This window comes from Uranotaenia lowii, chromosome 2 (assembly GCF_029784155.1).
Source record: "Uranotaenia lowii strain MFRU-FL chromosome 2, ASM2978415v1, whole genome shotgun sequence".
NCBI classification, from domain to species: domain Eukaryota; kingdom Metazoa; phylum Arthropoda; class Insecta; order Diptera; family Culicidae; genus Uranotaenia; species Uranotaenia lowii.
Genome location: NC_073692.1, coordinates 326,159,567 through 326,185,371, shown reverse-complemented (window position 1 = coordinate 326,185,371; position 25,805 = coordinate 326,159,567). Strand labels below are relative to the sequence as shown.

General features: G+C 34.6%; 2 protein-coding genes across 4 annotated transcripts in view; both read right to left on the bottom strand.

Annotated features, from left to right (window-relative positions):
* The window catches only part of LOC129746608 (uncharacterized), a 372,164-nt gene that overhangs the window by 312,802 nt on the left and 33,557 nt on the right, over window positions 1-25,805 (bottom strand). For all 3 annotated transcript variants that reach the window (XM_055740345.1, XM_055740346.1, XM_055740348.1), the window contains one exon: window positions 6,154-7,204. In XM_055740345.1, coding sequence (XP_055596320.1) covers window positions 6,154-6,461 — 308 coding nt within the window. In that variant the 5' untranslated portion in view covers window positions 6,462-7,204. The remainder of the gene's footprint in view (window positions 1-6,153; window positions 7,205-25,805) is intronic.
* On the bottom strand, window positions 21,379-25,620 carry LOC129742941 (uncharacterized). The gene has a single exon (XM_055734879.1). It carries the CDS (start codon window positions 25,618-25,620, stop codon window positions 21,379-21,381), a length of 4,242 nt encoding a protein of 1,413 aa, XP_055590854.1.

Below are 25,805 nucleotides of genomic sequence, written 5' to 3'. Positions count from 1 at the left end.
AACAGTGAACTAGTTTCTGAATTTTGAGAAGTCAGCACAAATTCTTGCTTGGCAGACGGGCGCAGTGGGTGGTAATATCTCAAAGCTATTTTGCACACGAAGACGGATGAAAGGAAACGAAAAAAACAAACGAGCATTCGCTCAAATTTTCTGGTTTTACTTTCAGAAATATATTTATTATATTTTTGTAAAGCATTGCACCGCCAATGCAGTTACATCACTAGAACCGGCATGAAATTTGCTTTCTTTTGCATATAGTTTTATTGCCTAAACTATACGTTAACGTATTCAAAATCCAGTGCAAAGCTGAATTTGGGTGTAGGGATTGTCTCAGAAAATCCAGATTCATAAAAAGTTCGCAAAACAACTACCTTTGAAAAGCCGTCAAAAATTATGTATTTAGTATTTTAAAAATCTAAAGATGCCAAAATGTGACAAATTACGTCTACTTTTCAATTCACTTTTTCAAAAATTTCTACTGTAACAGGAACAGCTTTGGCGGTTGATTGATTGAAAAGTACGGGTTTTACACAACTTTTGTACATTTTTTGTGGCCATGATCTTAGAAAATTTTTAAAATTTTTTTCCATATGTGCAACATATAGCTTCTAACTTCAGTTTTCTCAGGCACTAAGTGGAATTTTTTTCAAGCACTTAATAACTGATTTACAACCTTTGTTCTGAAGCATGTTTTTTCATAAATTTTTTTTTGTACTGTAAATAACTTTAAAGTTATTGATTGTAGTTAAAAATTGTTTGAGAAACATATTTGAGTCGAATTATAAGCTTTTCAAAACTTTAAATTTGGTTGAAATCGGTTGAGAAACAAGGGAGTTTTAGCGAAAACGGTGTTTGCCGTCATTTGACCGCTCGCGGTATGAATAGGTATATACAAAGTGTCGGTATGTTTAGTGTTAAATACTCTTCCCAATTTGTTACCATTTGATAGATTGGCAATCTAGTTATGAAAAAATTGTATGAGAGCTCCCCTTAACCCCTCCCTATCGAATCAGTTAAAGGAGGAAGAAGAAAAAAAAAATTCTACCCAAATACCCTTTGCTCTCAAATTTGAATAATGAGTTCTCGAGTGATCCAAAAATATTTTATGAAAACCTCCCTCCTCTTTCCCCTCTTCCCGTTGGAGAGAGTGAGGGGTCTCAAAATATAAAAATAACATTTCTCGTACTTGAATATACTTCCCTGTTAATTTTTTTTTATTCGATTAGTTCTCGAGTAATGCAAAAAACTGTAAGAGAGACCCTTTTTTCCACATCTTCCGACCTTTGTTGAACCATGATAAAAACTTACTTTGCATGTTTTCAATTCTGTGTGTATTTTTTTCTCCTTTTTCAATTTACACTGATTTATTATTAGTCTACCTGAAATGTTGAAAGCTCACTAATAGTTTTTGAAGTTAACGAAAACAGATCATCTCTGAACCGAAGTCACCAATTCAATTTTTCTATTCTTGGGCACAAACATCCCATTAATTAATTTGGAGGAGTAATGAATGTTAAATTCTAAGATATCATTTGTTTGAATTCGCGTTTGAATAAACAGTTTTACAATAAATTTTCCCAAAATTGAAGGGTTGAATCGACTACATTGGTCATCAATGATAACTCAATAGTTAGAAATTTGCCAATGAAATTGAATTGTATAAAACTCAAAACCTCAGATTTAATAATCTTATCAATTTTGTTTAAATTCCTCGAAGGCTGGCTATTTCGGGGTATTTCTTTCCGTCTCCAGTCGACGGCATCCACCAACAACAGGAATCTGGGTAAGTCGCCTACACTTAACACAAAGCAGTTGAAGAACTTGTTTGCACTTCGGTGTACTTTGTACGGGTACCACGGCGCAACTTGATGCAACTATTTTGCCACCACTTAACTAGACCCGATTTCGGATGCGCAATATAGATAAGTCGCTTGATTGGACTTTAACTAATTGATTTGTTGCGGAGAATAAGTAAAACCCGTGCGGTTCGTTTAACTCTAGATTCTATTCTAACAACTAAAATGGCTTACATACTATTGTGTGAGTCTCTCTCGGCGAAAGTTCTTATGTTGCGAGAGCGTACATATCAATGCTAGGGTACGTGTACAGAAAGTGATATTTGCGTTCAAATTGATTAAAGTGTCAAGTGAACATAAAAAGGACACATTACAAGCAGAAATCAATTTGAATTCCTGATCGGTTTAGTACCGATCAATTGAATAAAAATTAGCTCTTAAATTCACTGCACCTTGGAAAAATGTGAATTTTGTAGCCATGCCAAGCTAAGATTTGTTCCTTAAAGAATATCTATAATTGGAACAAAAATTGTTATGACGTTTTTTAATAACCAAAGTGATTATAAATGAGGTTGAGATTTTAGTTTTTTTTTTTTGCTTTTTCTGTTGACTACCGTAAGTATTAAACGCCTGTCCTATGGTTACCAATTTGTTGACATGAAATAAAAATTCGAATAAATTTCGAAGTAATAATGATTTGCTTCAAATTCTAAACTTGGTTGGTTACACTTCTAAAAAAACCATTCTAAATACAATTCATTTTGTGTCATGATTAGAGGTTCAATCTAGATAGCCTATTGAATTGCAAACTGAAATAAAATAAATAAATAAAATGCCTTAGGTCGGAGGCGAGTTTTCTTGTGTGAAATGAAGAATTATGAAAAACATTTTTTGTTCAATCACAACTCTCTTTTTTATTTCCTCATCTGATATTGCTTATATATTTCTAATAGTTAATTAAATTTTAAGTTAACTTTGCATGGTATTTGACCACTTTGGGTTTGGTGGCCCATCATTCCCCACATTTTTTTAAATTGAAAATGAGTCCGTCAGGAAAGATCAGCACTGCGCTGGATTTCAACCCCTGTAATCTCTTGCTATCTATGCCAACGCATTATTGATTGTAATATTTATACTCCGTGAATTCAGTACAGAGCGTCAACATTACCCTGGGAGAGAGAATCGATTCGTCACCGTCCATGAAATGAAGATGACAAATTCTTCAATGCTTAACTTATTGACAAATTAGCATCCTTGTGAGAGGCAAGGTTGCCGAAATCACAGAAAAAAAACTGCTAAAAAAAATTGAGCGAATTTCAATCACAGAATCTGTGTCACAGAACACAGAATTATTTTAAAAAATTACAGATTTCACAGATTTTTAAGAAACCTCTGTATGTTTTTACTGTCAGGTGCTCAAATCAAACGACTAAAGACCAAATCTAACATCAGATCCATATTAAACATACAACTAAAAGGAAAATTAAAACGATAAAAAGAACAACCAGAACCATTTTGAAAAGCTTACGAAGTAAAATGTTTGAGTATGTATACTGCCGCTGCCGGCAAGCCTGTCCCATATGCAAAAACAACGAACCGAGAAAAACGGCTTTAAAGATTTTTATGAACTTTTGTGGATTTCTCGGTTGAAACATTACCTTTTCTACTTCTTTCTTCAAAGATATTAAGATAATTGTTGTAGAATTTCGTCCAATGTGTTTTTGGTTTGGAAGTTGTTAATGCGGAGGAGAAAATAATGATGAGACAGCCTTGCGAGTATATTTCGCATGCGGATTAAATATACCCGCAAAGCTGTCCCATATTTGGCTTTTGTCAGTTGATCATTTGATTCTCTCTAACTGCGCTGTATTATTTACTTTACTGGTTGTTTACTGATAAAAATAAGTTTGAAATGATGATTATGACATGTTTAGATAGTCAAAGATAAAGAAAGTTTACGTAAGAATTGAGTGGGTCTAAAATAAAATGAATAACAACGTTCTATGAATAAAATAACCTGTACCGTCATATTTTGAAAAGTTTTCCGGTCGATTATCGTTTTAGAAAGACTATAAATACCTTCAAATTATATTTATGCTGAATCAAAAACAGCAAAGTATCAAGGCTGCAAATATTTGATGAGAAAAGTCAATTCAATATGACTTAAGCGTGTGCTACCAGGTACGCGTATTTTTGTTCAAAGATTTTATGAAAACAAGTAACAGCATAACAAAAACCTAAAAAATATGGCTTTGTAGCTGACTATTTTCCATGTTTAACAAAAAATAATTCAATAAGCTTCATGCTTCATTTAAAAAAAACAGTTTAATTGAATTTACCCATTAGACTAAACTTAGCTTCTAAAAATTATGAAGATTGTTATTTTAAACTTTACTGTACTGATTTACCTAGTCTAACATTCGGAATTTCAATGAATGCTTATTTTTATCGCACACATTGTATGAATATTTGTAAAATTAACGTAAATTAGAGTAGCAATTTTGAAGCACTCTGTATTAATAGACAGATGGGACAGCTTTGCAGGTATATTTCATATGGGACAGACATGACTTGGTATTTTTTTCACATCTGTTGAGAACAAAGTTTTGAAAGTATTTAGTCTAAATTGAAGAACTAACTGTATTTGAACGATTTTTGAGATAAACTGAAAAATGACAAAAATGCATATAAGACAGTCTTGCGAATAGCGGCAGTATAGTAATTCAAAACTTGTAAAAGAGTGTACTCACAAACAGGTGTCTCTAATAAGTAGGTGTCCATTAAAACGAATTTGTAGGTATCATTTTTTACGTTTTGTGTTGTATGACATAACAGACGACGCTAACGAAATAAAACAAAAAATCACAACATTTCGTCACTCAATTTCAACTATAAATGACTGAATTCGAGAATTTATTGTGTCGGAAACATAGAGTTTTCTTCGGCAACCATGATGAAGGGGTCCGTAACCTCTGGTAGGGACAGAAGCCGACCATCTAACGTTCTTCAAACTGTTCTATACACGTATCAGTTTTGTGAATGAAATATGTAGGGGAGAATGAGGATACTTGATTCCTGAGGATACTTGATTCCTCAGCTATATCTCGAAACTTGAATGTCTTACATAGATCAAATGTTCAAGAAAAATTTCCCCAATAGAACGAATCAATAAACCTGTTTTTTCTTAAAAATTTTAAATTCTTTTTTCAGTTATTGCCCTTTGTTTGAAAAATCTAACTAAATGTAACTTGAAGATCTTTTCTATCACATTAAAATGTTTCCCACACGAAAAAATTAGAATAAAAATATTTTTCCAATATGTTAATGTAACGATTATCTAACGAATATAATATGAACCTTTAATGCCATATTTTCAAACCAATAGTGTACTCTCAATTTTTTTAAGAAAAAGTTTTCTAAAATGTATGTTATTGGTTAAATTGATCCCTCAAGTCCAAAGAGATATATTCTTCTTCTGAATAAATGTTGATCATTGCTTAGCACAAAACTAAGGGCACCCTGATTAAAGGATCAAGTCTCCTTTAATAAATTTTCGCCTATACCTTTCAAAATATCACATTTTAAGTCCCACGAAAACGCTTCTAGTTCATCTACGGGTTCATGTATCGATCTAACTTTTGCAGCATAACAACTTGAAATTAAACGCTGTTAGAAAATGCAAAAGACAGTTTCTGCAAAAAATTTCCAAAAAAAAATGAGAAAATAAGAAAAAAGGATCAAGCATCCTTATCCTCCCTACAGAATTCAATTAAATCATACATTTCCTCGCACTACGTTATAAATTTTTGTGTTCTCAGAATGATTAAAGTTTGTTCGCGGTTAGGGGTTATTTGTTTTGCTGGCAGACGTGCTGAGAACAGTAGCGTCCATTACCAGGAGGCTCAAATGAGTATTTTGGTGTGGGGGAGTGTGGTGGGCCGCTACAAAAATTAAAAATAATTAAGTTTATTAAACATGACACTGTTTTAATTTATTTTATTTTTTTTTAGAAAGGCCAGCATACATGAAATCTTCATAAAATTCAATGTCATTTTCAATTTTCTTCTTTATCTTTTTGGTATAATGTTAAAAATGTTTAACAAAAGTTGCACACCGTGAAAAAGTGTAAACTGAGAAAATATGACGTTGATAAGGACCAACTTATTCTGTTTAGTGAATCAACTTATCATACTTAGTATGGATGGCATTTCTATAACATTTAACGCTGAAACTAGAAGCCTCCTAAAAATAACAGCAAAATAATTTTCTTTAATTTCGTGAAAAGTTTAAACAACTGCATTTTTCCAATTCGTCTATTCACCTTAAGTTCAGATTATAAAAATAAAAAACAACTTACTTTTTCGTTTTAGTATCAACACTGTCCACCACAACATTCCACGTTCGGTGTATCAAGTAAAGCAGGAACAGCATTCGGGAGCTCTCTGGATTTTGTTGAGTCGGTTGTGGTTGTTGTTCGGTTTGATGTCTCTGGCCAATCCTGGGCATCGTATAGGCTCCAGAGGTCCCATAGTTGCACCGTTTCCCATTACAGTTGGCATCGAAACAGTACCTGTTGTGGTGTTGGTTTTGCTGTTCCTGTTGCCGTTGCTGTTGAGACCTTCTGGGCAACGTGGCCTCATAAGCACTACTAATCGCATTTCCCATCTCTCGGGTCCGAATTGTACCTCTGCTTCCCTTTTGTTGGTTTCCACCTGGCGGCCAGTGGCCAGATTTGATTGTTTTCCCCGTTTGTGGTCCACTTTTGATTGATTATTATTGCGGTAGGATTGCTATCCCCATTCCCCGCAAATGGCACGCGCCCAGGGTCCCGGTACCACAGTTGATGAACAAAATTTTTCGCCCCAAAATGATTCTATAAAATCAAACCGGGTCCATCACCTGGGACTGAATTTTTATGCCTCACTTCCTACTCATGTGTCGGATTTTTTCTCTTTGTTTTCACTCTTTCAAACACGCACCCATGTAGTAGCTAATTCGATTTTGCTCTTCTCTTCTTCGCGATGAGATTAGTTCACTTATAGACATTAGCCGCACACTTTTTCGGCCTAAAACTAACTTGGAAGCCGTTCATCCACGATTATGTACAAAAGATGATGAACATATTAGGATGGGAACAGCAATAATTGATTCAATGCGGGAACATCAATTTGTTTTGCTACCACGGCTTTTATCAGCAGCGGATAAAAGCAGGGATAGCGTTGGAGATTGATTTAAGCTGAAGATAATTTCTTCCACTTTGCCACTTATTTAAAAATCAGTGCGGGGAGCACTTTTTTTTTTCTTTGAAGATATCCCGATCTAGTACTACTATTTTAGTTCGAGACCCAGTTTTACTGGACTGCAGATGGATTCCGGCAGTTGGACCTCGAGCGTTTTACAGCAATAACCTAGAAGAGAAGATAAAGCTTTAGGTATCATTTGTTGAATGTATTCAAAACAATTAAAAACAATTATCATATAATAATATTTGATTATTGTTATATAAGTATAACATGTATAATATTTAGAAACATAACAAAGGTAAATAGAATATACCTAAACAAGTACTAAGTAAAAACAAGAGAACGCAAATCAAATGCTCAAATTCATATAAAAAAAAATATTTTTCTATTATTTAAAAAATTTAAAAAAAAAAATTCCCGATTCTTTAAACAAAAAAAAAAGGTCCAAAATTTTAAACTGAAATTCTATGACAGGTTTTAAATAAAGTTTCAAAATTGGACCCTGGATTTGGAATCGAGTATCACATATTTCAATTGGTATTGGAATTCCTTATAAAAATATTCTAATCGTAGAACAGCTTTAAAATTTAAATTAATAACAGAAGAATATATAAGAGTGAACTTTCGAATTCTGTTACGATGGTCCTGACTACAAATCCTGAGCACCAATTTTAGTTTTAATATGGTCAGCACAACTTAGTTAGAGCTATAGCACTTATCTTCATAAAAAAGCTAACGTGCATTCTACACATCACCAGAACTCGTATAAAGCTGGCTTCTTGATAATGTGAATTTGCCAACATGGCGTCATTTTGTGCCCATCGATTTTGCAATCAACGTTAGTCAATTCAATGCTTAATAGCATCATTATTATCAGATAAATTTCTAATTAGCTTTATAACGTTTTAATGAGAGCCATATAAAAAGCAAAATTTGTCGTTTCTCTAGCAAGCCAACCAATTACGTGTAGGATGAGTTCCTCATTACTGAGTTGTTAATCATTACTATAGTAAATGAGGACTAACTTTTAAAATGAAAATGTCATCTTGAAATCTAAGATCACGACTGCTTCCGCTTGAGTATAAAACGCTGCTCTTTACTGAAAATCGCATTAAACTCCCACATGGGTATTGGTTGAAAAGGCTAAACTAGATGAAGGTGAATTTCACAACCTGACGCTATCTTTAAATCAAAGATGGTGACCTCCGCTGAATTCTAAAATGCTCTTAATCACGGAGAATCGCATGTATTCTCCACAATATTGTTATTGGGTGAAAGGGCCCGGTCTTCAGTGATTTACAGCATTTACAGACTTCTTCTCGATTAGCCCTTTCACCCAACACCCATTCTGTGAAAGTTTCATCAAATTTTTAATAATTTACAGCATTTTGAAGAGCAGCGAAAGCCGCCATATTAGATTTCAAGATGGCGTTAGAAAGTGAAATTCGACTGCTTTTTGTTTAGACTATCCACCCAATACCTATATTGTGGGGCTTTCATTCGATTTTTAGTGATTTACAACTTTTTCAACTTAAACTTGTTAAGCCCTTTCACCCGAAACCCATATTATGGGGGTTTCAAGCTATTATCAGTAATATAGGGGGAATATTCCTAAATGCGCATGTTGGGTTATATGCGCATACAGCCGATTGACGATATGACTGGAGATTCATCATATCTAATCAGTGCAGTTTGAGGGTAATACGCTTTTAACACATGGCATGAAAAAAATAAATTGTTATATAAAGTCGAAAAAATTCAAAAATTCAAATAAGATTTTTGTCAGTTTTATTATTTTCTTTCTTATTCATCTGGAAATCGGAAATTCAACAAATTGAAGCTTTTGGCAAGGTTGTAAATGATAAGATATTGGAACAAGAGACAGGTTCTGAATGCCCGTATCAAGGCAGGTTAAATGCCTATATCAAGAAAAATAGACTAGTCTTATATATTTTTTACTTTTTATCATTTAAACTTTAATTCTACGATCAAATATCGATCTTAAAGCGAAAAAAGAAGAACTCCATACTGATCCGCTAAACATACGATATGATCAAAATATTACCATGAAATATGGCCATATGGCATACCTAACTATGTTTTATGCAAAAGAACAAGTGATGAAAAAAATTTCACCAAAATTTCAGCTTTGACGTATGCTTAACATCCGTTTCTACCATGTTCAATTAAATAATATCAAAATATTGCAAGTGTTAATGAAATAAAGCTAAAAACATAAATATGCGTATTTAGCCCGCCAGTTAGTTTTCAGAAGAACCTGAATACAAAAGGTTGAATCAAGAATCCAAGTATGTATGTTCATGACCGTAATGAAACAGTTATAAAACTAGCTGCATATAAAATGCCATAATAAAACTTTAAAATGCTTGTTGGCTTAATTTGTGTTACTTGGGAATCAGTATCAAGAACAAAATGTTGAATTGATTGGATATTTGTCACGTCTATAAAATTTGTGGTTAAATTCAGAATAATGATTTACAATTTGTCAACATTTTTATGAATACTTGTACTACAGAAGATTTAAAAGATTAAAATTTATTGTTTGAGTTAAGACCATTGTGGAAAAAATATATTGAAATTCAAGTTTTCAAATGATAGACTACTTATTCAAGGCTCTCATCTCCATCAGCTTAAACTTTTTGTCTCATATCGGCAATAATACTTAGTTTTCTTTCTGACTGTTGAATAAAAGTCATATTGAAGTAGAAAATTTAAAAATTAACTTAAAATTATTTATCAAATAAAATGCAAAAATGTACTCTGTTGTTGATCTCATCAATATTGGTTACTCTAGAAGCGAATTCCACTCAAGGTTGTTTACAATCTGGTGAAGCGTTTGTCCAATGTAATGTATAAAGTGTTGCTAGCTTGTTATGAAGAAAGGTTACAGTTTTTCGCGGGAAGATCTTAATGGTGAATCAAAATGAAATGAATATACTTTTGGGTTTTAGTTTTCCTCAAGAAAAGTCGTTTTAATTTTCCTACCCGAAAGTCAGAAAATGGTCTGACGAAACAAACTCATATCAAGAAATGGAGTAGAACAAACTTCCTGATAGAGATTAATTTTCATTCATGATTAAATTTGTTCTACGCAATCTTTAAAGAAACACAAACGTTATTGAGACTGAACGTTATTGTGTTTAGAGAATAATAAAAAATGAAAAAAAAAACAAAGGAAATTAATCATATTTTTTAAATTTTGGTTTAGGACTATATAAAACTACCATTAAATGCCTCAAAGCCACTTTGTGGAAAAAAATTCTCAGAAAAGATTACTATTGTATTAAATTATCATTTTCTGGTGTTCACAGTTTGACCAATTGAGTCTTAGGGATAAAACGTTCCTTGTTGAATCCCCTTATTCATGGATGAGGAAAACGAGATAGGTTTAGGAAATCTAAACATTATAAATTTTTGATTCAAAGATTTTTATTTACAAAAGAGCCGGGTTAGACCACGTTGAAAAACATTAAAATTAGCAGGTAGTAACTTTACTAGATCACACTGGTCAAAAGTGTATCCTGATTATTTCCTTTAACCCACACTCCAAAACAAAATTATTTGCAAGGATGCATAGGTGACCTCGGTCCTAAAGCAAAAACTTATTACTTTCATCTCTTTATCTATTTTCCTACCTATCTATTGATTACTAGGACGTGGCCGGCGTGGTTATTGATGGTCAAAGAGAGTATCAGTTCTGTGTATTGAAAATGAGTTGCTAATCCCAGGCATCATTCCTTTGACCTCTGCGCAAAATTGATAGCCTCGGTCAATCACGTATTAGCAACCATTGGCGATGTGGAATTCTTTCTACTAAGCCACGCCTGTGATCATGGTGTTCGAAATGCATCTATTTTAATATTATAAAAGACAATTATCATATCATCAATTCACAATTAAAAATCGAAAAACTAATTCAAGAAGATAATTCTGTGAAAAATTGTAGACAAGCATTTCGGGTTCAATGATTCAGGTAGATGTGAGTAGTTAATTAAGCTAAGCTAAGCTAAAAATTCTCAGAAAAGATTACAAATCAGGAAAAACTTTGGATTGTTCAAGTAAATTTGAATTTTTTTTCTATTTGAACATGCTAGCACAATGACTACAATTTCAATTTTGCATCAGCTTGATTGTTTGTGGTTTTCTTATAACTGTTGATTTATATAATAAACCTCTGCCATTTTTTAAATGACGTTGTGAAATTATTCAAACTATATATTTTATAAACTTTAATTTTTTACGAGAATAACTTTCGTTCAAAAGTTAAATTTCTTGATCATCAGAGCCCATTCATTTTTTTTCAGTTGACATTTTTAATTACAATAGCCGGACATCATGGACAGTGTTGTCAATATGCTCCGATAACCCAAAAATAAGTTTGCCAAGCAAAGAATGTTCAAATTTGTCAGCGTTTAAAGTTAAAAAAAAACTGTTTTTGAGCATTAATAGCGATGAACGTCGGAGAGACTGAGGAGATAACAATATTACCTCGTAATAATTGGAAAAAAACATTGAGATATTGAACATTGTTTTAAAATGTTCCAACAATGAAGCATCATAAAATGAAAATTTATTAATTTTGTCGATCATTGAAGGATGAAATGATAATCATATTGTTATACTTTTTAAGCATTGGGAAACTCTATTTTTTAAGCTATTTTCTTAGATTTTTTCGATGGATTAAATTGATCATTTTTATCCTAAGGGATTGTGATCATTGGTAAGAATGATCACACGAAAGTTATTCAGAAGGATTTTTTTAATTTTACAAGGGTTGTTTAAAAAAATGATCTACAAAAATGGTTCATCTTTTAAAAAGAGTTATAAATTGTAACATGATTATAAAACGCCAAAAAATAGTTGCATCTTAAATCTATCTGTTTTACTGGATTTTTATTTTTTTCAGCATAGTTATTTGAAATTATAAGCTGGCTGTCAGGAACAGTAAAAGATGGCGAATTGCTATATTTAGATAAAAAAAGATGAAATAATTATTGATTTTATTTTTATTATTAAACATCATCTCATTAATTTTCTCACTTATCGTTCTTATTCACAAAATTTACCAATTTTCATAAGAAGTAGAAGTAAAACCAACAAAAAAAACACACTACTTGTTTGATATTTCTTTATTCTTCATAGGACTCAAGAAAAAGAAGTGTCAAACAATTTGCGTAATATTGATTTAACGAGCTTTTATATTTTTAATCCCTCTGTCCTATTCACTCAAATTTATGGTATTGCTCTTTGGGCACATATTTTATCAACTTATTATTTGTAAACTAAAAAAAAAATCCACGCATATCTTGAAAAAAATTTCAACGAAAAACTAAAAACTATTTGAATGAGGGTAAATTAAAAATGAATTATTATAATACAGGTATTCAAATGCAAAAAAGGTCATCTGTGAGAAGCTGATTTCAATTCAATTCAAATATCACATCAGCAACATATTGACTAGAACTGATTTTGAATCCATATTCAAATATGGGTGAGTGCATATCAGACATCTGCGAGCTTTGTATAGAAATTTTAAATTTATACACCTCCCATAACATTTTTTGGTTGTTTTTGCGCCAGAAATAGCAATATAAATTTTGGAAGCGATCTATCCAGTCCTGAATAAGCGCAACGAATTTTAATTTTGAATGGAAATTTGTATGGGAAAACAATTTTTTTTCATTCAAAAATCGCCAGAGATGTACTGATAGATCCAAAAAATAAAACTTTGGATGAAAAATATTCCTTGATTTTTGCAGTTTTATTCACGTGAACATAGCACGAACCTAACTTCTTCCTCAGAAAAGATATTCGATGTTATCTTTTTTTTTTATGATTTTTTTTAATTGAAGTGGTTTTGACTACTTATTTCAAAGCTGTCAAACCGTAGAATAAGAGAAAAAAATTTCAAAAAACTGCTTTGTGTAGCCAGAAAATTCATTGATACATCTAACCTTTGCCAAAACATTTCATGAAAAGATTTAAAGCTCAAGCAAGCAAGTATGCCAATTTTAAATACTTTTCAATGGATTCAGACTTATTATTTTGAAATTGTCATAACTTTTTTTTATGAAATGCTAAGCTGCTTGTCATTTTGGCAAAAAGCAAAGCTTAAAAATAGTCAAAACCAAAAATCAAAGAACAACTTCATTTCAAGCTTATTTGAATTTTCTGGATGATCTAATGTGAAAAAATGTCTTCTTCCATACAAATATACAAAATTGAAACGCGTTGCGCTAACTCATGAATCATCATCTCAGATTTTACACTGATGCTTGGCGACCCAAAAGTCATTGGAAAAACATATGGAAGCAAAAAGTAATTTTTTCAACAGTCTAGCATATATGCACAGATCTGATGTGAAATTATCTTCAAGAATGAATGTTTTTGTATAAACCCGTTATCAAAGCTTTTAATGAAATGCCACTCAAATATATCTACATGTCCAACACATTTTTCACGATGCTTCGAAAACACATTAATTTGTTTTAAGTACTCTCGTTCAGCTCAAAAAATCAATAAAATCAATCGGCCTAACAACGATCGCACACGATTTGCCCACCAGCAAAAAACAGCAGAAAACCGGTAGCAGCTTTTTCTGGAGGTACATACTTATTTTATGGTCGAGTCTGTTCAAAATTGTCTTGTCAGGTTCGCCTCAAGAAAATCGTAACTTCTGTCCGTTGTCGATTGCTTAGTACAGATAATCAATTTCCTGTCGGATTCAGCCGGTAAAGCCGTTCGACGATGTTATAAGTTTGTTGCAAGCGTTGGTACCTACATGGGTATGAATTTGGACAATCCCAGTTTCGAGCAACCGGTAGTCATTAAATAAACGCACTTTTTTTGGCTAGTTAACTCCTCTGGTCTAGTAACGGAGTACGCGTGTAGGTAGGAACATCAATTGATCACATTATACCGGATGGCAATAACCCGAAACGGAAATTTTTGGTTCTCGATTCCGTTCTAAAGATAAATGTTCTTCTTTCGATTGAGTTGTATACAGTTACGCGTATAGAGAACTTACTGATGCAGAAGAGTGACTAACCTTAGGAAAAGGTTAGACAGACCTTGCAATTAACAAAAAAAGAAAAACAAATACAAAATTTGAAATTCACCAAGTAGAATAAACTCAATTCCGATTTAACTTTTCCCAGAATCAAGCTGGGTTGGAATCGTTGGTTACATATATATGTAGTCAGGTACGGTCGAATAAACTCGATTGTGGTTACGCCATTACGTTTAGTTTAACGCATCAACCTGTTTTCAACTTGCTCCATTTCAAAGCGACTGCTAATAAATCCGGGCTTATAGGAAGTGAAAGTTGATGCTAGTTTTTATCAAACGGGAATCAAATGAAACGCGAATTCGCGACAAACTCCTACAAGCTAAATTGAATATCGTGCTGAGAAAACAAATCACAACATATGGATAAACAAAAGGGTCCATAAAATGTTAATGCAGGATCCGGATGACTCTACAAAACAATGCGCCAAAGATTTTATAGATTAAACTATTAATAGATTTTTATTTAAGATAAAAGTCAGCTGTCATCTCGCAGGTGTTTACTTGTTTCCCCCATATTTTTATAATTTGTGTCTGGAACTATCTGAAATAATATTGGTTGCTGTTGTTTTGTTGAACTTTTAAGATAAACCTTTTCCATTATAACAGAGTTCATCTAACTTTGTATGCAACCCTAGATATTCCATCAATGTTTTTAGCATTGAAGTTTCAATGTAGAGACGTTTATATTATATTATAATTGTTTGGCTAAAAATAATAAGCCACAATAAAACGTTATAATTACTGAAGGCTTCGTGCGGAGTTTAAACAATGTCGTATTTTTAGGTCATTCAAATTGATATATTTGTTTGTTACATTAGGTGTTGGTCAATTTTGACAAATCCGAATTATTTTAAACGAAGTGGTGGCGCCATATTCATACTTTTAATAATGTGAAAATGTCAGTTGTTTTTTTTTAACTGATGATGGTCAAACAGTGCTAAATGTATGTTTATTTTCATGTTGCCATTGCATCTACATATATTTACTAAGGGTTAGTTGCCCTACTTTGGACCCTTTAGCAGTGGTTTTTAAACAATCTTATTCTTCTAAAAAATGGACGTGAAGTTTATATTTTCAATAAGAATTTTCAACAAAGGTTGCGCCGTTATCGAAAGATTTCCAAAGATAAGGGTGATCCTAATTTCCATTTTTGAACCTACTGTTCCTAATTTGGTACTTAACTGCTATTTTTCATTGGAGAACTAAAATTCCTATAAAAAGTATGATTTTCCAAAAGTAATTAAACTAATTAATTTAAAATATAATCTTCAATCAAATATAATCACAAAAAAAGCATTACAGCTTTTTTACGGGAAAAGCTGTATCTTTGTTTTCCGTCAATGTAAAGACTTCATATTTTGTGGAGTGTTAGTTGAATAGTTGAACTAGATTGTGTGAAATTTTCATGAAAAAATATAAACCGAGAGAGAAATAGCAGCTTGTCAAAGTTGGAAGTGGGTGCGCAGCTTCATGTGATTTCATTCTTTTTTGAATGCAACTGTATATTCTAGAAAAACTTTTACAATTATATCTATAATTAAAATGAATCAAAATTAGGGGCCCCACTAGACAAGTTGCCCCGGGCCTCCGACAGCTAAATCCTGTGAAAATGCTTCTTATTAAGCACTACTTGCTCATTTTTAACATCTAATCAATTCTTCTCCCTTTCTATTCGTCAATGCTGACGTTTTAAAAGCGTACATTCTACTCGGAACCTAATGAAATTTTTTATCGGTTTTCCGAACTTCTTAACTCAGAACAAAAATCATTGAATTTAAATTCAATTCAATTCAATTGCCACATAGCTTTCACTATAACATATAATTTACATTAACGGCATGCGTTTATCTACTGCACAAGACTTTCCACTCGTTAGCCGGACATGATGCAGCCAACCAAACATCCGAGAGTCCAGCAGCAGGAAAAATGAAAGATAGGTCAACACCATTTGTACGAATTAGTTCAGCTCTATCATCGAAACCAGCATCAGTCATCGGAAGGGGGCATGCCGGTGTTTTAGTGCTTGAATGCAACAACGCAACCTTTCTGCTAGCAAAGCGAAATAAGTAATCTGAGCTGAGCTGAGAAATTTTGTCCGCACGATCTTGTCGTGTGGCGTCCATTCGACGCGCTGCTCAACTCACCGAAGCGGCATGGAATGGCAAGGCGGCGGTCATTGAAATTTTTGTCTCGAATTATTTAGTATTGCTGCTGCCACAGTAACCTACAAAAACAAAACGCTGATGCAGAAACGCATCATCGCGCCAATACAATTTACAGATGCAATTCTTTTGCTACCGCGAGATTGCACACAGTGGGTTCAGTGACCCGGTTCTACTGGTTATTTCAAAGTTCAGGACCTTAAAACTCACTGCAATGAAACAAAACGACCAATTTTCAGTAGTTTTTATACTCGTTAAATATATGAAAATGTGTCATCATCCCAAGCAAAATGTAACAAAAAAAAACAGAAATGTCCATCACCTCAAAACCACCATGACACCGATAATTCCGGCTAATCAGGAGAAGTCTGGCAAAAACTTGAACTAGGATAGTGAAAAAACTGGTTGTTCCAGGTTGGCGGACTGGAATGAGAAAGTGATTCGCCTATATTGGATACCCCAGGCAGCCACCGAGCCGTTTTTTTCTTGTTGTCTATAAACTAAAAACCAGGAAGATGATGATCTGTGCAACGAATTGAAACTTGTAATGCTGTTGCAACCTTGAAGACGCGTAGGTTGTTTTTTCCGCGATTCGTGCTACAAGAAACGGGTGGAAATATAAATCAAAAGTTGTGGTGAAACACCCCAGCAGCGATAGGAGAGCTGTTCAATGGAAAAAGATGATTTATATCTTTTACATTTCGACTCTCTTGACAAGCATGAGATTATAAGTTATATGTACGCATAATTTAATTGCATGTTGAATTGGCTTATACCTGTATCATTTCACAATTTTACACAGGTGAGATTTTGCTTGAAAATAGCAATGTAAACTTTTGCCTTGAAGAACATTTCAGAAAGGTTAGTTTAACATATTGAACATATTTTCTAAGGGTATTTTCAATCAGATGTTTAATAAACAAAATGTTAAGAGATCAAGGCAATCATAACATAAAAAAAACACTAGGGAACAACATTTTTGTGCCTAATTTTTTATTACTGATTTTGATAAATTTTAGCGTCCTGAATTAAGGGGGGGTAGGGTCTAACACTTTCAAAAAATCAATTTTTTTATTTTTTTATTTTCTTATTGTAAAACATTTCAAGAATGTTGTGTCAAATTTTCAAGTCAATTGAAGCAAAACTGTAGAAGTTATAGGCCTTTATCTCCTCCTATCTAATACTGCAAGAAAGCAAGAGCAGAAACTTCAAACGCGTTTTTCTCGAAAGCACATTTTTAAAACCCGTGGACATCGTCATTTGAAAACTACTTCACCGATTCTTTTCAAATTTGGAACATATTTTCTACATATAAAATACCAGACCCCAACGTTTTTCTTTTTTGATTTTTTTTACTTTGGGGAGATTTTACAGGTGAAAAATGGCGGATTTTTAAGTGAAAAATCGTAGTTTTTACTTCAAACAGCCACAAAAATTTCATAAAAATATTTTTAAGTTAAATAAAAACGTTGGGGTCTAGAAAAACATCTATTAAAAATATTTTGCACTGATTTTTTGATTTCAGATGATTCTGTGCTGAGATACAGTGTCCACCGCAAATCCTGTTCTCTAAAAGGCATCCTCGAAAATGCTCCGTCACCGGCTCATTTTTCAATATTTTTCTACGAAAAAATTACTAAATGTTCTTTTAACAATGCTTTGTATAATGCAAAAAATTTGAATACATTTGTTTGAACGATAGCTCTAGAAAAAAATCGTGAAAATGGTGTTTTTTTATACCCGTTAGACCCTACCCCCCCCTTAAAATCATTCATCATTCGTTTAAATCTATATCACCTCTAGTTTTGATGATATAGGTATTTTGAGTGAAACCTATCTTTAACAACTGATAAACTAATGAATCATCATTAAAACTAAAAACTTATTAAAAAAATTTGTACTATCCTTCATCCAATCAAGGATTCAGATATTGATCTCAAAAAATACAACGCTATCAAAAAAAATTCTACATTGTTTTTAATCTTGAATAAAATAGATTACAATTATTTCTCACATCATTGAAGAAAGTCTGGTAACACATTAACAACTTTGTGGAAGACTGCAAAACGATTTGACTTATATTTTTTAGAAATATCGAGTATTCCATTTGAAAAAAATTCAACAATTGTAAACTAAACGAGTTTGGCACCTAAAAGCCTTAAGGTATGAGCAATTAAAAAAAAGATATTAGGAAAAAAAACCTTCTATAATATTTCTTCAAAGATGTCGAATTTGGAAGTATGGGAAGAAAAATTGACAAACAGAAATCTTCTATGACATTTTTCTCGGAAGTCAAAACCACTCGCGGTCTTGGGGAAAGTTGATCATTGAACTGAAACTTTTACTATTAGAATCTTTGTAATATCCTTAGATTTAGCTCAGATTGGCTTGATTGAATAATCACACACACTGAAACCCATTGGATACGAAATGTTTTATAATTACTTCTAACAGGGTATTTCTTCTGAGAAAATAAACGATTTCTATTTTTTTTTTTTCAAAACATCGTATTCAGATTTCATTGCTCGGATCATGCTATATTTTATAAGCATTTCGAACTCAATGTTTTCAAGCTTGGCTCAGTATTTATAATTTTATTTGTCGTTTCAGACTCTAGAATTGAAATCTGGCTTTTCCAAAAAAATAAGAATTTCTCTTAGTTTAGCAACTAACTCTGCATTGTTGAAGGTTGCATATGAAGAACAGATCCTAGCACATTCTGTCATTCTTTCCCTAAGGGCATAAATACAAGATAAAAGATGTGGCGCATTTGTATTATTTGAAGGGGCTTCAATTTTGTAAAGAATCAACACGAATTTGAAATATGTTACGTTTGTATATTGAAACAGGACCGACGGAAGAGCCGGCTCATGGGGGGGAGAGGGGATTTGGTGACAATTTTTTTCCTATAACATTTTTGCTTAAAAAATACATACATAAAGGAAAAAAGTTGAATTCTTAATTCAGGTATGAGTTATTTTACAATATGGTTATGTATTTATTTTAAATCCTAACATTTGAAAATAAGTCCAAACAATGCCAAATTTTTATAAACTTTTTGAAAACAAATAAAGGTTTCATACAATAGAAAAACTTTTTGTACTTAATTAAATTAGCCAGTAATTAGCTCTTTTTTTTCAACCGCAAGCATAACCATTATAAGCATTGGTGAAAATGTATCAAATATTTACAGTTAAAAACTAAGAGATTAAGTTCGCGGTTCTAAGGAGATTTTTTAACTCTTATAAACTCGATTAAAATTTAAAGATTCTAGTTTTCACTTTGTTTTCCATAAAATTTATAATTTATAATAATTTATAATAAGAATACTGCGAATTTTTAAAACAAATTAAAATCGAGAATTTTATGAGAACAAAATCTTTTAAATGATCTCAAATTCAAATGTGATCAAGCTTCTTTCATAATGCTCCTCGCTTTTTTCAACACCCTAGTAAAGTAAGTCTATCCGTCTATCATTTCAATTCTTTAATATTCATTATTTGTAACTTCGTCTGATTTGAGTTTCCAAACTTGATCAGATTGTATAAAAAATGATTTTTAATCCAGAATTGAAATTAGGAAACTGTGACCTCTTGCAATTTGAATTCTTAATGAACTTCTTACATTGATATTTTATTTTGATAAAAAGAAACTTAACTTCGAGCTGAATCTATAGTTGAATTTTCAACATAAAATCCAAATCTGAATCCTTCCATTTGAATCTGAATTCCGAATTTGAGAACGATTTCAAAATATCATTCCCAGATAATAATTCCATTGAATTATGAACCAAAATGTGAAATATGTATCAGAGCCTTTAGCCAGAAATCTTTCATTTGAATTTTCCATCCTGAATTAAAATAATGAAACATTTCCAACACAAGTTATCTATCTAGGTTAACCAAGTTTTAATCAACTAATATTATTGAGTTATTCATAATATAATACTTCATTTTGTAGGATATATTATCGTACGTTCCTTACAACTATAGAGTTATTCTTTTAAGTGTAGCACACTCTCAGAAAATCAGCTACAAGATATCTCGTATATAATCCTCAATATGATAAGTTCCGATTCTGCATAAGAATTTAAAGCAAAAAATTTCAAATTCACATCGTAAAAATGGTGTGGAATTTAAACAAATTATTTTCATATTCCGAAATGGTGTGTTTCGAATATGGAAAACGCATGTAGTTTAAATTTGAAATGCAAAACCTAGATTCAGATCTGTATTTATTCCAAATGATGATACAAACTGACTTTCAAGAACAATAAACTGGATACAAAAACCAAAATTGGACATCGAATTTAAATGTTTATAAGGAAATTGGAAACCACTAAATCTATGAATGTATCTAACCTAAACTTTACTGAAACTTTTATGAAATTACTTTACTTATTCATGATTTTTTTCATAAAAATCATGAAGAGAAACATTTGAAAAAAAAATTTATTGAAACACATCAGTCAAATTTATAACATTGAAAGATTCCAAAATATTGTTCAATTTTGATAAAATTTGCTCAAAAATTTTTGACGCAAAATACATAATTCTTAATTGAAATTATGTTTGATTTTGCGAATGAAGTAAAAAAAACGGGCTAAATTAAGGCAATCTGACAAGCTTAGTCTAATCTTACTAAAACTCGATATTCGGTATTAAGTTTCTTTCAACAAGAGTGAATTTTTTTTAGAAAAAACAGTAGTAGTGATACGTCTAGTTGTGGTATAGTCTTTCCCGAAACTTATTAAAAACTCCGACCACTTATTTTAATCAAAAACCAAATTTTATTGTAACAAAAAAACTGACTACTTTTATTTTAGTAAACCACGATGTTAGAGGAAACTTTTTATTATGTCCGTATTGTTGGATGGTTGGAACGGAAGAGAGGCTTACTTCTTTGCTCTCGATTTCTTTTTGACTTCTACATTGACATTTCGAGTAATTCAAATCTAGATCAAAGCATAACTGAACATAATTGGAGCACTTGAATTTCAAAGCTATTAGAACAGTTCAAATTGTGGGAAAATATAAAGTTAAGAATTAACATAAGCCGGCCACCTGAAATGTGCCATTTCACAATAATTCACTTAATTTTAACATTTTCTTCGATTTCTTCATTCTTCGCTGGATCGGGAATCACCTCGTTGTCATCGTGGGCTGCATCAGGGTAGAATTCCTCGTTCGGCAACGGACAAATCATGCTGATACTCCGCTTGAAGCTTCCAGTTGATGTGCGCAAAGTAACTACTCGGGTTATTCCATCCTCGCCGGGATGGAGCATTTCGATGCGAGCTAGTGGCCAACGAATCGGGGGTAACTGTTGATCTCGTAGAATGACTATTTGGCCGACACGTAGCTCAACACGCACAGGGTCAGCGACGATCAATCGATGCAAATCTCGAAGGTATTCAGTCTTCCATCGGTACCAAAACTGCTGCGTCCTTTGGGCGATTAATTGGAATCGGTTGAGACGGTTTGTGGGAACGTCTGACCAATTCAAATCCGGCAGGGCTTGAAGCGATGTTCCAGTCAAGAAGTGACCTGGAGTTAACACCTCGTAGTCGTTTGGATCCTCGGACATTTGGCAGAGCGGGCGGGAATTCATGCAGCTTTCAATCTGCGTCAGGATGGTCACCAAATCTTCGAAGAAAAGCGTCGTAGTTCCAACTTGACGGATAAGATGGCGTTTGGCAACCTTAACCGCAGCCTCCCACAATCCTCCGAAGTTGGGAGCGCGCGGCGGAATCATGTGCCACTGGATGCGTTCTGATGCGAGACTGGAGGCTATTTGTTTTGCTTCGATACCATTGTGAAGCATGTCGAAGAGGGCATTGAGCTCATTCTTGGCTCCCGAGAAATTGGTGGCATTGTCGGAATAGATGTGGAGAGGCCGCCCTCGTCGAGAGACGAAGCGGCGAAGTGCGGAAAGGAAAGAAGCAGTGGTAAGGTCACCGACCAGTTCGATGTGAACTGCTTTGGTCGAAAAACACACGAATATGGCTATGTAGGCTTTGATTGGGCTAGCTCTGCGATTGGGATACTTTACAAAAACAGGCCCACAATAATCTATGCCGGTGTGCAGAAATGGGCGACTTGGAGTAATTCGGGCTAGGGGCAATTGCCCAGTGGGTTGGCTCATGGGGTGTGGATTGGTTCGAGTACAGCGATAATAAGAGCGAATGATGCTTCTCACGGCTCTTTTCCCATTTACGGGCCAAAATTCGTCGCGGACGGTGGCAAGGGTGAGGGAGTTTCCTCCATGCAACAACCTCTCGTGATAATTTATCAGGAGCAATCTGGTAAAGTGGTGGAATCCAGGCAAGACAATTGGGTGTTTGGCGGAGTACTGACCACTCAGGAGTTGCAGCCGGCCACCAACACGAATAATTCCATCGGAGTCGAGAAACGGGTTCAGAAGCTTAAGTTTAGAGCGCTTTCCCACGGAGTTCTTTCTCTTGAGTGCTTTTATTTCTTCTTCGTAACTTTCCCTTTGAACAATCTTTATCAAAACCGATTTCGAAAGCTCAATCTCCTCAACTGATAATTGAGACGATGGTGATAACATTTTCTCCCAAGTGTTTCTGGCAAAACGCAAGCAATAGGTTATGGATCTCAACATTCGGTCATATCTAGAGAAGCGGGTAATGATTGGGTTGGGTGGTGGTGATGGTTGGGCAACAATAGCGGAAATCTTGAACTCCAACTCACTCTCCGGAACGTCTGGCTGGGTGATTATCTGTGGGGGCCAACTCTCCTTCTCTCGCTGTAGCCATTCAGGACCATTACACCATAAGCTGCTGTTCAGTAGTTGGTTTACAGATGTCCCCCGAGACACTAGGTCGGCAGGATTGCAGTGCCCGGGAACATGATTCCAGTTCGATGGGTTGGATTGTTTTTGGATATCGGCCACCCTATTGGCAACGAATGTTTTCCATTTATGTGAAGGGGATCGGATCCAATATAAGACCACGGTGGAGTCGGACCAAAAATAGGAATCGGTGATATTGATTTTTAAAGCTGAGTGGACTTTGGAGTGCAACTGAACAGCAATTTGTGCTGCGCAGAGCTCTAGTTGTGGCAAACTTCGTTTTTGCAAGGGGGCAACTCTGGACTTAGCTGCAATAAGCAAAACTTTCACATGTCCCAAGGGATTTACAGTTCTCGCATAAATGCATGCACCAAATGCAGATTCGGACGCATCCGCAAAGCAATGCAATTCAATTTCTCCCTCTTGAAAAGCATAACGATCGATTCGGAAAACAGCTAAATTAGGCAAATCTTTCAGAAAATTAGTCCACCTTGATTGAATTTGTTCTGGTACTTCATCGTCCCAACCAATATTAATTGTCCATAAATTTTGTAGCAGGATCTTGGCTCGTACTACAATGGGTGCAATAAGGCCAAGTGGGTCGTACAAGCGAGCAATGCAGGAAAGAATACCCCTTTTCGTGATTAGTCCTTGATGCATATTCGGGATGAATTCGAAACGAAACTGGTCTGTGGATGGAATCCAAGACATTCCTAACGTCTTTATCGACTCCTCAGGATCGAAGGTGTGTGGAATTTGTGATGCCAAATTTTCTAATTCAACTCCCACCAGAACGGCTGCTTCATTTGAACACCATTTACGTAGAGGGAATCCCCCTTTCAAAGCTAGTGCGTCCATCTCCTCGCGTAGCTGCACTGCTTCTGCTATCGATGCTCCGCCACTGATGAAATCGTCCATGTACATATCTTCCTTCAGGGCCACCGCAGCTCGTGGATATGAGTGACCATCATCGGCAGCCAACTGGTGCAGGGTTCGGGTGGCAAGGAATGAGGAAGGGGCCAAACCGTAGGTGATGGTAGTGAGTTCGAATTTGGAAATAGGTTCTCGCGAGTCAAACCGCCAAAGTATTCTCTGCAGGTTCCGATCGTTTTCGTGGATATTGACCTGGCGATACATTTTTTCGATATCGGCCAGTAGAGCGAACTTATGTTTGCGGAATCTCATCAAAAGGCAGACGAGATCGTCCTGGATAACAGGTCCAACAACCAGGGCATCATTAAGGGAAAATCCAGAGTTAGTCTTTGCCGATGCGTCGAAAACACAACGAAGTTTTGTTGTTGTGCTCGACTCTTTTAGTACCGCATGATGAGGAAGGTAAAATGTGCACTGAGGTTCAGGTTCGTCTTCGCTTATTTGTCTCATATGCCCCATTCGCAAATATTCATTCATGAATTCGTGGTATTTGGTTCGGAGTTCAAGGTTTTTGGACAGTTTCTTCTCCATAGAAAGAAATCGACGACGGGCATTTCCAAAAGATTCTCCTATCATGGAACAAAAACCTTCTTTCTTAGGATATTGAACTACGTATCGACCTGTGTCATCCCTAGTGACAGTTTGTTGGAAAAAGTTTTCGCAAAAATCATCCTTTGGCATTGGAACCGCTGGATCCACTTCTTCAATAGCCCAAAATTTTTGCACGGAGCGATTAATTGACTCTAGCGAGGAAATATTGCAGGAAATAGCTTGTATTGTATTGCGATTGGAATTTTTACCAGAAATTAACCATCCGAGAATACTTTCAAATAGAATCAAGGATGAATTTTCCAATTGAATCCGGCCACCTTTCAGGAATGCGAAGAAATGTTCTGCGCCCAAAATCAAATCCACTTCGTGGGAAATATTGAAGTTCGGATCTGCTAACGTAATTTGCTTTGGGATGGTGCAGGTTGATAGCTTGGCTGTCACAGCAGGAATGTTAGCAGTGAGGTTACGGAGTACCAAACAGTCCAGTGGAATCTCAAAATCGCCCAATCTAGTTTGTAGTTTCGTAGTCGAAGAGCAAACTGCTTCTACTCGTGACTCACCAACACCAAAAATAGGTACATCTATGGGAGTTCTTGGGAGTCGAAGTTGATGACAAAACCTTTCACTCATGAGATTGCATTGAGATCCGGAGTCCAGAAGTGCGCGCGCAAAATGTCGTTTGCCAAAAGCATCCAGTAAAATGACGACCGCCGTGGATAACATTACGTCAACGCCAGGTGGAACGGTAGCGGGGTGCGCGGAAACCGTTGAATTGGAGTTGGGATTTCTGCTAACTTGGGATTCCGAACGACCAGATGGTGGATTATATTGTGGCCCTTGCCGATTTAGGTGGAAGTTTTGATTGGTGGTTGTGGGAGTTTCGAATCCAGGATGTAGCAAAGTGTGGTGCCGTTTTTGGCAAAGACGACACGAAAAGTTTGAAGTGCAATTTCGAACAAAGTGATCGCTCCTGAAGCAGTTACTGCATATTTTTGATCTATTGACGAGGTTCAATTTTTCATGCAGATGCATCCTCTCGAAAACTGGGCATTTAATTAATGGGTGGGACTGCTTGCATGCGAGGCATCCTGGACGAAAACCATCAGTGGCCGAAAAGATGTTAACCCGAGAGGAGGATGGGATTTGGGAGTGTTTTGTTGTTTTTTCTTGTGAAAATGGTTTTGATTGCATTACCGACGTCTGTTCTGAAGATATTG